This window comes from Taudactylus pleione, unplaced genomic scaffold (assembly GCF_031769625.1).
Source record: "Taudactylus pleione unplaced genomic scaffold, aTauple2 ptg000334l, whole genome shotgun sequence".
NCBI classification, from domain to species: Eukaryota; Metazoa; Chordata; class Amphibia; order Anura; family Myobatrachidae; genus Taudactylus; species Taudactylus pleione.
The window spans coordinates 3,231,238-3,247,122 of record NW_028284735.1 but is presented as its reverse complement, the minus strand read 5'-3'; the positions used below and the strand labels follow the sequence as shown (position 1 = coordinate 3,247,122).

At 43.0% G+C, this 15,885-nt stretch overlaps 1 protein-coding gene across 2 annotated transcripts in view; it reads right to left on the bottom strand.

Moving 5' to 3' along the window:
• Nucleotides 1-15,885, bottom strand: part of LOC148508927 (NXPE family member 2-like) — a 144,978-nt gene that overhangs the window by 48,240 nt on the left and 80,853 nt on the right. For both annotated transcript variants that reach the window (XM_088443815.1, XM_088443816.1), the window contains one exon: nt 2,005-2,681. In XM_088443815.1, the coding sequence (XP_088299941.1) occupies nt 2,005-2,681 (677 nt within the window). The remainder of the gene's footprint in view (nt 1-2,004; nt 2,682-15,885) is intronic.

Sequence of the window (15,885 nt, the reverse complement as noted above, 5' to 3'; positions counted from 1 at the left end):
TGAAGGGTACTGGTGGTGTCGGCAGTGCGGGGGTGCCAGCGGGGTCTTTTTTGTAGGTTTGCTGGCTGTGTTGGCAGTGCAGGGGTTGCTGTTGGTGTCCTCAGCACATGGAATGGTAGTGCTGCGGTGCTGACAGTGTCCTCTGTCCAGGGTACCGGCAGTGTCGGCAGAGCGGGGGTGCCAGCTGTGTCCTCAGTGCAGGTTTGCTGACTGTGTTGGCAGTGCAGGGGTGTTCGCAATGCAGGATGCCAGCTGTGTCGGCAGCATGGGGGAGACAGTGGCGTCAGTAGCGGGGCTGCCGGCGGTGTCAGCAGTGAGGGTGCCGACAGCTGGTGTGTTGGCAACGGGGGGTTCCAGTCGTGGGAACCAGCGCCTTCTTTTTTCACTGCATTCAATGGGCTTAACGCTGATTGGCTGAGAGCTGTGACAGACGGCTCTGTCAGCCAATCAGCGCTTTGCTCATTGAAGGCAAAGGGATTTTTAAAAATGGCCGCTCAAGGCAAAACCTCGAGATCTGACAGAGGATCGTGAGGTTTTGCCTCGATTAGGGATCCGGGGCAGGAGGAGAGATCTGGGGGGCACCTTAGATCGCCCCGGATCCCCGAAGTTCGGGTGGGTCCGGTTCTCAGGAAACCGGACCCACTCATCTCTAGTTATAAGATGCCCTAGACTGTTCAATGGTCTGTATGATCACATAACCCTAATGTTTGTAATAACCTGGATTGTCTAGAACAGCACTTGGTGGGCAACAATTAAGGCATAACGCTCAACTGTCCTGATTTTGTTTGGACTGTCCTGAAATGTGGAAAGGGAGCTTATATAAAAGTAGGCAATTTAGGATGATCTTAGTGGAGTTTGGGTTGGTTGGGTTATCTGGCTCATATTATTGGGCTTATTTTGTTCAGGTCTCAATTTTGTAAGCTATTTAAAAGCCATGCTGTCTAAAACAGCATTATTTGTACTGTATAACCCTGTACTAGAGAGACTTCCTAGACTATATTATCATTCACGGTTCTGCCACCACTTCAAACAACCGACACTACAAATTTCATTCCTTCTACCCTCATAGTCTGGATGGATCATATGAGTGGACTGTTCCAACTGGGAAATGTGGGGAACAGGGAATTGAAATCCACCCAGTCACAACCACATAAACATGAAATCGCACCCACTTCCTGCAGCCCTTTAGAGTTCTAAGATTTGGGAAAGGATGGAGGTATGATACATATCGCTGTTTGATATATGATGCAATTATAACATTGTTGTTTTTTTTTTAGCAACAATGAGAATTTCAGTTTAATAATCAAACATGTATACTGGATTTGTTTTTAGTCTTGTGGCTAATCCACCTCCTAACAAAATCAGCGATGTGACTGGATGCAGTCAAGTCAGATTTTTTATAGTTTGCATCATTTTATTGCTATTTGCTAGCAGTAGTGTATGTGGAATGTAATACAGTATTCACTTTCATCATCACCAAATTCAATACAATCACTTGTAAACTGTAAATAGAATAACATCAGTCAATACAAGACATCAGTGATCTGATTCAGAGTTCAATGCAAGTCGGATTTTTTCCAGATGTATTTTTTAACAATGTGTCAGAACCAAGCATACTCAATTCCAAGCGATTCAGAGTCAAACTGATTTCCGTTATACTTCCACTTGCAACTACAGTATGGAGGTGTAACTAGGCTGTAACTAGACTAAATGCAGTGAGGGCTTGTCAGTGGAATTGTGGCTTATGCTGAGTTGCACAAATGTATAAATTTATGCCTGTTTTCAGACACATCTTTTCCACCAAGGATAGGGCAAGTGCACACTGGTGATAATGACAGAAGGAGTATGGGTAATGTGATCACATTGATGTGTACAATTCTGCAAAAGGGCAAGTATACGTGTTTAAGTCCATGCAGACAATGCAGATATAATTGTGTCCGACTTGTGTTCAACTCTGCTTTGGCACCTACACATTTTACCATCAATAGTAAATCTGTCACATACCTGACAAGAAGACTGTTTTCCAATGTGGACAATTGTGTACGAAGAGTTTTCCAGTTTGTAAATTCTGTATACGAACCACAACTGAAATTCTTAGGTTTGACACAATAAAAGTATTCTTCATCTCTCTCGTCTTTGTACTCACACAGTTCTTTTTCCTTAAGATCAAACCCACATTTGGTCTCCACTTGTTTGTCTTGAGTTGTAAATTTTCCTAAGTAATCTACATTGCCATACCAGCTGTTTCTTGACTTCCAAAGAGCAGAAACTGCTTCACTTGGGTGCATGAGAAACACTGTCACCACAACTTTACCTTCCCAAAATAAAGTAAAATGAATGTAATATGTCCCATTGTTACAGTCTTCAATCCTGCCAGATGCTCCTGCTCCAATATCAGAGTTAGAAATTCTTGCTCTTAAATAGTCTCCTCCATAGGTTTTCTTCTTGCCCAAATAATCGTAGGCATCAACCTGTACTGTCAGTAAATCACCAACACAATAGCTCTTTGTTGAGTTTTTAAGGAAGACTTTACTGTTCTTAGCACTAGTTGTGCTATTCATATGGGAAAACGACACTTTAGGCATCCTCTGATCTACTTGATTGAATATTTGATTTATCTGCATTTGAATTTCTGAAGGTATCCGAGTGGTGCCATTGATTTTCTTCTCTCTGGTGAAACTCTTTAGAACAATTTTTTTATTATTATTACATGTTATTTCTATAGAAGCAACTTACAAACTTGCAGTGTGTATAGAGTAATTATATAAAAAGCTCATACATATATATATATACATATATATATACAGTATATATAGCATTTCATGTAGAGGGGCACTCGTAGTAAATGAAATAATGCCGGGGTGCCATCCATAGAATATGTACAATACAAAGACCCCCTCTAATACAGGGATCAGGCGGCACTCAGCAGACTTCAAAATAGCAAATCGTGGGCTATTCCAAATACAATCAACGTTTCAAGACCTCAAGGGTCTTTTCATCAGGATATACATAGGTTCCTGATGAAAAGTCCGCTGAGCGGCACCTGATCCCTGTATATATATATACAGACATACACGCACACAGAGTAAATATCATTGTAAAAATAGGAGACCGATGTTGTAGTCTATAATGGAATTCAGAATATGTTTTAATGATAAAGGCAAATTCATGTGTAGATCAATAAAAACAGAGTGGGCTTGTCTGAAACAATTCAGTCGCAGAGGATCAAGTAGAGAATCTTCATATATATAACTCTTAAAGCTCAAAGGTTAACCATCTGTAAGAAATTATCAGGGGACTACTTTGGTGTATTACCTTAAACAAGATGTTTATTTGAATACATCATCTAATTAACATACACTTACAATAAAAAAAAGCAAATATAGGCTTATCTACAGGATAATTCCTTGTCACTTGGACCACCATATCCAAAATGCTCTCTTCCAGTTCAGTCACAAGTCTAATAGAAGATTCCACTAAACTCCAAATGTCACTACTGATTTTGTTCTAGAAATTCATGAACAGTGTTACCACCTACATCTGAGCTGCTCATTATATAACCCTTATTCATTATATCCTAACTCCTAGGTGGTCCATGATTCGCCTGGCTGACCATAACCATTTTAAACACATATAAAATAATTATTTGACCCAAAAATTATGCAAACTGTATTGATCAGTTGTGAAGAAAATAATTCAAGAGTGATTTTAAAAAGTGTATAAACCAATTTCTCATACCTTGGATAGTGGTGTCACATTTCTGTCATGCAATAACTGCACCTTCTTTTAGAATTAAGGCCATATTCTTTAGGAGATTGTTCAGGTGTTATGGGTCAAAAGCATTTGATAGCATTGCGCGATGTTGCAGCTGAAAATGTAACTTCTGGCATTATGGTCTGCAAAGCATGCATTTGCAGAACAAAGACCTGTCTGGACTTTGATGCATCCTTTTCCCTTTAAAGAGGGAACTTGTCTGTTACTAAGTGCTAGGTGATTAAGTTCTGCCCCAAGATGCTGTCCAGGACCTAGCTCCTAAATGATTAATTACCTGTGTTCTGACCTGGCTTGTATATAGATTCTAAAAGAAACTGATAACCTTTGTACTTACCAATGTTGCATTTGGAGTTTCAGAATACTGATTACTTATGTACTGACACAGCTTGCATTTGGATTCTTTGAGGGCCGATTACCTGTGCACTCAACCATTTGTATTCTGAGAGAACTGTTTATCTGTGTACCGAATCTGTTTTTTACAGGACTTACTTCCATTAAAGCTATTTAATTACTCCAGCTATGCCAAATCCAGATTGCCTAACCATGGGAGTTTTTATACAGCCTCTCAAACAGGTGAGCAATACATTTACACTTATTGCTCACACTTTGTAATAAATTATTACTGCCACTTGAGTTCATATTGGGATTGTTGTAAATTATTTCTTTGTTACAGTGACATGTGAACACTTAACCGCCAATGGCAAACCTCCATGTCAGCCCACAAGTGAGGCAAGGAAAACGGTCACATGACCACATGTGCCCATATGTTATAAGCTTTTATTTTATGAAAGGAGGATTGACAAGAAAATAATAAGTATTATTTAAAACCTGCCTAGTTTACATATGCTTTTATAATAAGAAAAAAAATAATAGATATATCTTCTAAGTCTTAAAATCTTAAAAGTGTCCAAGTTATGTAAATTTTAGGTCATACTGAATGATCTCAATATATTCACCATGGGGAAAAGTGATTCCCTTATAATATCCCAACAGTGTGAAATAAATAAATACAAAGGTAAATCCCATTTATTTTTCAAACTCTTGGTTTCCTTTATTCATTTTTTACAGGACTCATACAATTACAGCACCAAAAGTATACATTTATTTATATTGCTTCTTTCCTTTTTTATGCCCTAAGGCCCTAAAAGCAACCCAATATCTATTGCCTAATTAAGGCCATATGGAACCTGATTATTGGTTTGATGTATTCAGGAAGTCTCCCATTTGGCTATTTGGCCAGTGTTTTAATATAATTCTAATGAAGCTGATAACATTTTAACTAAATTTGGTAGCAAAGTAAATTTAATCTGGTTTGATTTTTTATTATTTCCTTTACATTCTAAAATTGCAGTATTTTCCTTATTAAGGGCTTTTAAATATGCTTAATTTATGAGGGTTAACCTTTTTACGTGGAATTAACTCTTTGAAAAGATCCTACTCTGAACTCTACATTAACCTGATAAATTGTAAAAATACTATGTTCTTTTTCCACTTGGCAGCTAACTGATTTTACATAACTGTTTGCATCCAGTTTTTTAAATGAATTGAGACAAACTTGTTTTTAAAAGCCTCTAACATAATGTCTAGGTATTCTATTTTCTCACTATCATCATTATGGGTCAGATTCTGAGTCGCAAACTATGTGGCTGTTGTTGTGAGCAACCGCAGAAGCCAAATTTACCACCTTATGCTAATGGGACAATCAATTCAACTAACGCGGAGGTTCATGCATCTGCAAGCAGAAACCTGTGCTGCCTATTGATTTTGCGTTGGCTGCCGCAACGGTCATCATTAGTGTCTTTGCTTGCATCAGCCCAATGCTACGGTAGGTGCAAGAGATCCATCAGAAACAGGCTTCCATAGTCCATACACACACCTCATAATTGCATGAAGCTTTTGATATACATCAGTGACGCTTCCTTGAAACTCCCATTACATTCCTACAAGTCAGGGCAGTTATGTGCGATCATGTTGTCACCACCCAGTTCCTGCCCCAAAATACCCTATTTCTGTCCAACTCAGAATAGGACAGACAGATGCAAAAAATGTTAATTCACTTTTACACTTGCACTGTATGCAAATATTCGACATCAGCATCAATGCTAAGAGATCCGTCTGAATCAGGCCCTATCTGTGAACAAGAGGTTCCAACATGATCAGCAATCATCCAAAAGCTCTATTCCTTTCTTTACAAAAGTGCTCATCATTAGAGCCAACAGTGGGTTCCTTCAGCATACACAAATCTCTTGTATTCTACTACTAAGTAGTGCTCTCGTTTTGCTACATCCCACCATGATTTCATCTCTTTGGGAGCAAACCTTTTCAAAGAGGCTAGTTTGGTTTCTGTATCACAGGTTTGATTCCACCTGAAAAGATCTATTATAGACAGACACTGTTTACACTGCTCACACTGTTTTTATTGACCCACACATGAATTTGGCTTTACCAGGTGCATTTATATTTGTGATATAATATTGAACAACATTAACACTCACTGTCTCCCTGTCTCCTGAAGAAGTCCAACCACTTGCATAGCGACAAAGCCATATCAGTACATTGGTACGAGCACATGCACTTTATATTTTATGGTTATGGAGTAAAATTTTTTTGGGGTACTTGCAGTGTTATTTGCACAAGCTCGATGCACTTTTTTGCAGTTTTGTTTATCTGATAGCACTTTTTGAGAGTGTATTGTCACTTACACATGTGTGAAGTGTCATTTTGGAACAAAGTTAATATTGTGTGAATTGTTTTATTATTAATACACTTATTCATTTTTTATTTCTTTATGATTATTGAAAAATATCCAAAGCATAAAATCATAAAAAGAAAAATCAATTTGGAATAAAGCACAATTTATTATGTTGTTGATACACTAGATGGTGGTGTTATCTCACAATTGTTGAACACTATTTTTTGGGACTATTTGAACAATGGTCTGAGCTGGAGATTCTGAGGCTGCCACTCATAGGGGCATATGTATCAAAGCTTGATGTGAGATAAAATTGTGAGATGTATATCACCAACCGATCAGCTTCTAACTTACATTTTGCAGGCTGTGTTTAAGAAATGATAGTTTGGAGCTGATTGGTTGGCTTACCGACAGTGAAATCCCAGCATGGGACTAATGATAGGCGTCTAAATACCGACGCCTACCATTAGCCCCACGCTCAAATCCTGATGACTGGCATACCGAACATAGGTAAGCCGGGCATCGGGAGCTGATAGCCGTGGGGGGTAGGGTTAGGTTTAGGGACTCCCGAGGGGACTTAGGGTTAGGCATCCCCCCAGGAGGTTTAAGGTTAGGCTAGGGGAAGGGGGGCGGTTATTGTCAGGCACCACCAGAGGAAGGTCAGGTTTAGGCACCCCCCGGGAGGGCTAGGTTTAGGGTGCTGGGAGGAGGGGGGTTAGGCTTAGGCACCCCTGGAGGGTGGTTAGGGTTAGGCACTAGGGGGGAGGTTAGGGTTAGGCACCCCTAAGGGAGGGTTAGCGGTCTTACTCACCACAGTTGGGATCTTCATGTGCCAGCCTTCCGGCATCGTTATTTCATCCGCCGGGCTTTGGTCTGGTGGTAATTCATACCGATTCTGTTAAAACACTCCTCTCAGTGTGAAATATTGCTGCCTATTGCAGATATTGCATGCCTGAGATCTTGGAAGGGTTTTTACAGATAAAGGTGGGGCTGGAGAGAAGACGCTGGTGGGGGAGAAGCCGGCAAGTGTCACAATCTGGAACAAGAAATTCTTCTGTGCAGGACATGAACCAGGGGGTTAGGGTGGTAGAGCAACAACTGATAGGGCTGACAGTGATAATGTCTTCCTATTGCAGCCAAACCCAGATTTGGCCAGACCTGCCAAGAGGCACGAAGTCTGACCCACTTGGTGGTCTTCACCAGTGACCCCTCCTATTGGGATTTGGGTTTCGCCACACCAAGTGAGCAGGTCATAGCCCTCTGGACAGTGGCAGAAGACAGAGATATAATACTAGAACTGAAATAGCACTGGGAATAATTGGAAATGTAATAACACTGGAAGTTATTAAAATGTTGTATCACTGGAGATACTAGCAATGAGACAGTATTGGAAATAACTAGAATGGGATGGCACTGGGAAACACTGGAAATTAAGTGGCACTGGAAATACTGGAAGTGAACCAGATGCAGGCTTGCTCTGGGAAACACAGGAGATCCTGAGACTGACTTGCTGTAGAACACTGTAAAAAACACTGGGGAGCCTGATGCAGATTAGCTCTTGGACATAATGGAATCCATACGCAGACTTGCTCCAAGAAACACTAGAAAACAATGAGAGAACTGAACATGTAACTAAGGGAAATAAGCAGGAGAGGTGAAACTTTGAACCCTGGTAATCAGCTTAATAGCTAAAACATGTAACACAGAGAATCAGCATGAGAGCTGAACTGCACACCAGAAATCAGCATGAGAGCTGATACATATAATGCAGGTTAGTGAACATAATACACTGTAGATCCAGTCACGGAATACAATAACGGCAGGGAACTCACAGACTAGCTGTGGGATACGCTATGAAAGCAACCTAGAACCTGGGACAAATATTGGCATCACAGTCACTGGGAAAGCGAAGTTGAACAGCAGCTTCCTGTTCCTGGAGTCAGACTAAATACCCTTAGGTAGTTGGTCATTGGAGCAGAAGATCAGCTGAGTGACCGCAGGACTATCATTGGGAGAGACTAGTCAGGTAACACGGACCAACATGGCTGCACTCATGCCCACCACCACAGATACCAGGACGCCCGCATGGAAGCCCTAGCAGACCCCGTGAGAATACTCAGTCACCACTCACCTCCACTCCCGGCAATTGAACACCTAAGCCCAAGGACGCCGGCACGGAGGTGAGTAGCGGCCAATCCCAGGCAGCATCCTGACAGCAAGCAGTAGACCTCTTTGGAGAGACATCTTAGATCTGGGGATCAGGAAGGTAGCTCCTACATTCCCCTAGAGGGAGAGAATGGTGGTGCCATGGCAGCTGCCACAATGCCAATCTAATGTCCAAGGTGAGAGAGCGAGAGAACAGGAGAGAGAAACCACAGGGATAAAGCCTGTGAGAGACAGCAAGAGAGAATTTAAAGTTTGCAGTGTGGCAGCATCCATGAGAAGGGTAAGAACTGCAAGCATATGTGTTGATGAGAGAGGGAAAAGAAGTTTTCCAGAACTTCAGTGTTAAGGTCAAAGAGGAAATCCATATGAATGAAAGCCAGCAGCCAATACAGAGGTGGTCACCGTGGGAGCATTGTGGCTATAGGAGCCATCCCTGTAGAAGAAGGTTGGGCATTAGCTAAGAGTGTCATAGCTGCATTGGAGAAGTCTGTGGACTGCTGGCCCAGACTGAGTGTGAGGCATTTTGTACATTGGGCCTGATTCAGAGATGGACGCTAATGCGATAGCAGCTGTGATTTTGCACGCAATGCAGCAGCGAAAATATGCTAAAGTCTGCAAAGATCACAGGAGCATAAGGACGCTCATTGCTGCCTTCTTGTCTTCGTGCGACAACGCATACTGTACCAGTGTAAAAATATATCGTAACAACGTCGCACATTGGTGGCCATTTTGGCCTTGTGGCAGGTCTGACCTGCAGCGGCCTTTGGAGCTCTTCAGACACGCAGATCTGTGTATGCAATCGCAGTGGCTAATTTATGCACGCACATTTAACAGCTTTTAAACAGACAGACATGCATGCATTTTTCTGACCACTCCCCGTTTCTACCCCCAAACGCTGACAACCCGTCACTCACTGTGCGATGGATTCCTATGTGCGTCCGCAATTGCAGTCCAGATCACCGTACAGTGCCGCTTATGCGCGATGGCAAACAAATGCTCAATTGCGTGTGGAATCGCTTTTGTGTCCATCAGGCCCATTGTCTGCAGAGAGGCAAAGAAAGACAGTGTAGTGGCGCACAAGGGAAGAATAAATAATGTGCTTCTGTAGGGTGTGTCCTCCATTAAAGCTGCTGAGATTAAGAGCCGCTAGAGAGATTTTAGGGAAGCTGTGGAACTATAGGCATCAGCCAATGAAAGGCCAGGAAGAACTGCCAGCACCAGCCTGCGAAGGGTCATGTGCACCTATACAGTATGTGTAAGGTGTACTGGAACACATTTATTAAAACTGTGCTTTAACACTGTGTTGGTGAAGAAGAGTGTGATGTAGTCCCCATATCTGCATCACTTTCTATGCCATCTGATAAGTATTTGAGCTGGAGGAAGAGGAGAAGCTTGCTGTAACCATATTCATGTCCTTTAAAGTGATGTGCAGGAGTGGAGAAATAAAAAGGTATATTTTTATAAGAGATTGTCTGATGCCCAAAATATTTTATCAGGCACTGTTGCATTACTGTGTATCCCTGTCTTCATAACATAATGTTATAAAGTCTACAGGAGCAGTGACTCATTCTCAGGTATTGCCCACACCCTGAAGAGCTAGCATGGAAAGGTATTAATCCCCTTCACTAGCCGTACCTGGAAGTGACGTGAGTGAGAACGGAAGTGCAGGTTTCTGCCCACACTTTCCACGAAAATAAGAAAGTTGTCCCCTTGCTGGCTCGCTTCACTTGCCACGCTGCAGGATCGGTGGCTCGCTGCTCTTGCCACAAGAATATATTCTCCCTCTATGCCCACTTGGATGATAGGGAATGACGTTGGACACTGGCTGATGACGTCATCGGCAGCGCATCCATCAAAAAGTAAAAAAAAATTCAGAAACTTTGGCTAAAAAAGTATCAACAAGCAGTTCAGCATCAGCTAGCTCCCTTTTCTCTGCTAGATCCAAGCACCTGCCATCTTCACCATCAACACCTTCATCAACAATATCCTCAATCATGAAGCAATTGGTTTGTTTTTGCCCCCACAAAACAAGCTACCAATGGGCAGCTGACATTGCTGGCAATGATCTCTACGTGCAAAATATTGTTGCCATCATCATCCGATTCCTCACCCTCATCAGTGTGTACATCATCTTCACACAATATTAGTTCGTCCTGCTAGAATCCACCATTACAGGTGCCACTGTAATTTTTTATGTAATTGGTATAGAATTTTACGTTAATTTTGAGGGACATCATCTGTTCCACATTTTGAGGAAGCAGCCTCCTACACAGGTTGCCGACAAGTTCCGACTGTGCTGAAAACTCTTTCTGAGTTTATACTGGCTTTGCTTCACTTGAGCTGCCCACCCTCCAAATTGCCTTTTTTTCCATCCAGTAGTCAAATAGACTGTCTGACATGCCTATTTGGATCCTATCATTAAAAAATTATTAAATGTATAATAGTCCTCAACCATTCTTTGAATGGTGACCATGTCAGATGGAGTCATGGTAGAGGTCTCATTGTAGGCAATTCTTTTAGACCCAACCAGATGTCAAAACTGGGTTGTGTTGACTCATCGGCCTCACCAGTGGGTCTTTTGGGAAAGTTTAGTTTTTTCTTGGCAGATACACTTGCTGGAGAAACAAGGAGGAGCCATCGCTGCATCAGGTGTTACTTGAGCTCTGCTGCATGGTCAACGTTCCTGTTGTTCCAGATTGTAGTGAACCCTGTTTCTCCGGCTCCTCAGCCACATCATCAGCTGGCAAACTGCAACAGACTCCCTGAATGTTCCATCAGCCCACCAGCCACTCCATCAGTGTGCAAACTGCTCCACTCCCAAGCTGCTCCATCGGCCTCCTACCACTATGTCAGCTTACAGCCTGCTGCTGCCTCCCGGTCGTACCATCAGTTCTCCAACTTGTACTACTGGCTCTAAGCCACATCACCAGCTCTCAAGCAGCACCATCCGTTCTCCAGTTTGTACTACTGGCTCTAAGCCGCACCATCGGCTCTCAAAGCCACATCACTGACTCTCAAGCTGCACCATCAGTTCTCCAATTTGTACTATCAGCTCTAGGCCACATAATCAGCTTTCAAGCCGGACCATCACTTCTCCAATTGTGCTACCAGCTCTAAACCGCACCATTGGCTCTCAAAGCCACATCACCGGCTGTCAAGCCGCACCATCAGTTCTCCAATTTGTACTACTGGCTCTAAGCCACATCATCGGCTCTCAAAGCTGTGTCACTGGCTCTCAACCTGCACCGCCTGCTCTCCAAGTTGTACTACTGGCACTTGCCATACCACTGACTATGTTACTGGTATCCAGTATCTCATGCTATTCTCTGGTTCCTCTAGATAATTTGTGTAAACCACTACAACTCCGAGTTTTAAGTCCAGGCGGCCACTTAAGTACCGGAGAATGTTGCTAGTTCTAAGGAAACAGCGGATGGCTGTTAGTGGCAGAAGACCTCGCTAACCTGGGTTCTAGGAGGTTTACATGGAGCAGTCTAGGGAACCGTAACACAAGGAAGCAACTGAGAGCCAAACAGGCAGAGAGCCACAGCGGCACATTTCTGACAACAGTGGCGTTGTCAGAAATCACAAATCCTGAGTAGAGTCCAAGCAGGGTAAGCCATTTTGCAATGACTTCCCTGAGTTTTACTTAAAAGTTGTCAGTGGTATGCCTCTTAGTGAAACCGGTTATACACAGAGTAGCCTGCCTCTGAATAAGCTGCTGTCTCTTAGATGCCGCTGCTGCCGCTGAAGGCAATACACCCATCCAGTGGGCTGTTAGTAATGTAATCTTGCATTTGCTCTGTTCTGCTTGCCCACATATCTGTGGTTAAGTGGACAGTGGGTACAATGGCATTTTGGGAGGACACTAAGTTTTTTTTTAATGTCCCTGTACAGGTTGGGAATTACATTTCTAGTGAGGTGGAATCTTGATGGGATTTGGTAGCAGGGACACAGGACCTCAATTAACTGTCTAATATCCACCGCATTATTGGAAGATATTGGATGCACATCTATTACCAGCATAGATGTTATGGCATTAGTGATCCACTGTGCAACTGGGTGACTGCTGTCATACTTGCTCCCCCTTGCAAATGATTGATTAACAGTCAATTGTTTTTTTAAATACTACTAGTAGTCTTCCTGGTCCCCTCCTGGGATGAAAATCCACTCCCAGCAGCAGCAGGCACAGCTCTCAAGGATTGATGTGAATGATTTAAATATTTTCTGTATTTTCTGTAAATGCCTCCACTCCTCTCCTTCCTCATAAATTTGCTTCGGAATCCAAAAATTATATTAAAGTTTACTATGAATCAAATCTTCATTTCCCTGCCTTCAACTACATACATACTCCAACTCCCTCAGGCCTCTTGAATAATAAAAACATTTGTTTTCTGATGTGCCATGTTGACAGTTGAACTACCACAGCTGCTCAGTCTTTGACATGATTTTGCTGAATGCCAAAAATGTCCAGAAATTGTATGGCCACAGACAGCCTCTCCTGCAATGCCCCTTTAATTTAAAAAAATATTCTAAACCACAAAGTTGGTTTTGTGGGCAACAAAGGTGAAATATTGTTCACCCATGCTCTCCCCTCCTCCCTCATAAATTTGCTTCAGCATCAAAAATTTTTATTAAATTTACTACCAATCAACCCTTCTTGTCCCTGCCTTCTACAACATACATACCCCATCTTCCTCAGGCCTCTTGATTAATGATAACATATGTTTCCTTGCCATGTTGGAAGTTGAACTGCCACATGTTCGTGCCGCCCACTCTTGCCGCTTAGCTTAGTAAGCCAGATAGCTTGGTGCAAATGTTGGGCCTTCAGTGGATGAAAACAATATTGTGAGCTATGAGGTTGTCAAAACTGACTGTAAATGAGTGGAAATTAATGGTTTTGAGGTTAATAATAATTTAGGAACAAAAAAAGACCAAATTATGTTATTTTAGCAGTTTTTCAAAATTTTTGAAACAAAATGGATCCAAAACTACAACACGCAAGGGCAGTTTTTGGCAAAACCAAATCCACATCCAAAACATGAAGGAGATACTGATCCAAAACCAAAACATGGGGGTCGGTGCACATCCCTAGTTCTGATGTGACACTACTGTAATATAGTAGTGTTCACTGGTAGTTTTGCAAAATTGCTTTATTTATTTTTAACACTTGCTTCTTGGCTGACACTTTGAGTTTAAATAGGATGGACTAAACAAAATAGACCATTAATTAATCATAATAAGAGGGATGAATTGTTGTTGTGTATGTAATGTATTAATGTTACCTGCAATCAGCACATATGGACATAGAGGCCCTGATTCAGAGCCGGACGCTCTGACAGAGCGCTCGCTCTGAATCAGGGCCGTCCCTCTGAATTTTAAAGCGGCCTCCTGGCCACTCGCATAGCTGTGGGCGACCACCCACAGCTATAGCGAGCAGCCAACAAAAATGGTCAGTTTGCTTTCAGTAGTAGGCACAAGCACTAGTACCTTGTCTCCCAATTTGAAGATTGGTTGACTGTGGTAGCATCGTAATTTCGTTTTTGACGCTGCTGAGCTCTGGGCCTGATTCAGAGTCGGACGCTCTGACCAGAGCGCTCGCTCTGAATCAGGGCCCTCCTACCTAACCTTGGAGCGGCCTCCTGGCCGCTCGCATATCTGTGGGTGACCACCCACAGCTTATGCGAGCGGCCAAAAAGATGGTCGCGATGGTCAAGACCATCACGACCATCGGGCTTGCGACGAGACCCTTGTGGTAGGGTCTCGTCTGCCGCAGGCCCTGGAGTGCTTTTGGCTCTATAAGAGCCAAAAGCACTCCCAATGACATCACTTGTGATGTCAGTTTGGCCGGCCCCAGATTGTAGGCATTCCCATGGGAACGCCTCCGTCTGGCCAGCTACGCACCCGGCACACCCACCAAAAGGGGCGTACTGTCACTCACCATCGACAGCACGCCCCCTTTGTAGCGAGACCCATAGCGACGGCTTGCCCGATGTTATGCGGGTCTCGTGCATGCGCATGACGGAGCCGGCTCCCTCGTGCGCATGCGCACTGGGCCAATATCAACCCACTCGCTCGCGAGCAGGTCTGAATAAGGCCCAGAGTTCTTGCTGTCACTGAAGCTGTGCCACGATTGCCTATGTCTTTCCTCTGCAGTTGAGGTCCGCTCGCGCTGTGACCGCATATCACTCCCGGATAATGCAGAGGTCCGCCTACACTGCACATCGCATCCAGCTGGCTATGAGGTCTGTCCAAACTGTTCCTGCTCTGTGCTGTCAGTGTGTTTACTCATTATGCTAGCACTCAGGCTGCACACCAGAGTTCTCTCCAAAACTCAGTACGGGCACAGCCATTTTGGATTCAGTCACCTGACTCTCCTCCACCACTCAGAGTGCTGTTCCCAGACCAGCTGGTCGCAGCATCCAATCCCTGGGGAACCACACCTATAAATTGAATTTCCTGTCTGGCCCACATTGCCAGTACAACATTGCTTCTGCTGTAGTTACAGCTTTATGCTGAGCGCCCAGGTACTCTGTCTCTCAAGGGGTCCAGTCTGTATCATTCCAGTTTCAAGTGTGGTGATCAAGTCTCCAATTCCATCTAGTACTCCAGTCTAGTTTTACCACAGAGACTTGTTCCTAATTACAACCATTGGTTCCAGTCGATATCTCCAACCGTCGGACCCCAGCTGATATATTCAAACATCAGTCTCAAACCGATCCAGTACTTCAATTCATCAACATCGGTCTCAAAATGGCCCAGTTCTTCAATTCATCAACATCGGTCTCAAACCGATCCAGTTCTTCAATTCATCAACATCGGTCTCAAACCGATCCAGTTCTTCAATACATTAATGTCCGTCTCCATCCAATTGTCTAGAAACATCAGTTCCAATCAGATTGTCTCCAAACATTGGTTCCAATCTGATCCTGCTTCATCAGTTCCATATCATCAATTCTACTACAGTACATCTGTTCCTTTTTGATTCGACCACTACAGTTCCAATTCAGTTTCCAATTTAATAAAGTTGTTCTCTACTGTCTTCGCCTTCTAAGTCATACAGCATGTCTGATTATATAGTACTTCCTTTTTTTGTGTAATCTGTTTTTATTGGAGCAAAAGCAGCATAACACATATATGGCCAACAGCGGCCTACATAGACAAAAAATGAGTATGAATAACAATACAATGTTTGGCTGGGGAAGCCTTGGCTGGATGCAGCTTTTTTCAAAGTGCAGTGTTTTTAAGTGCAAAAC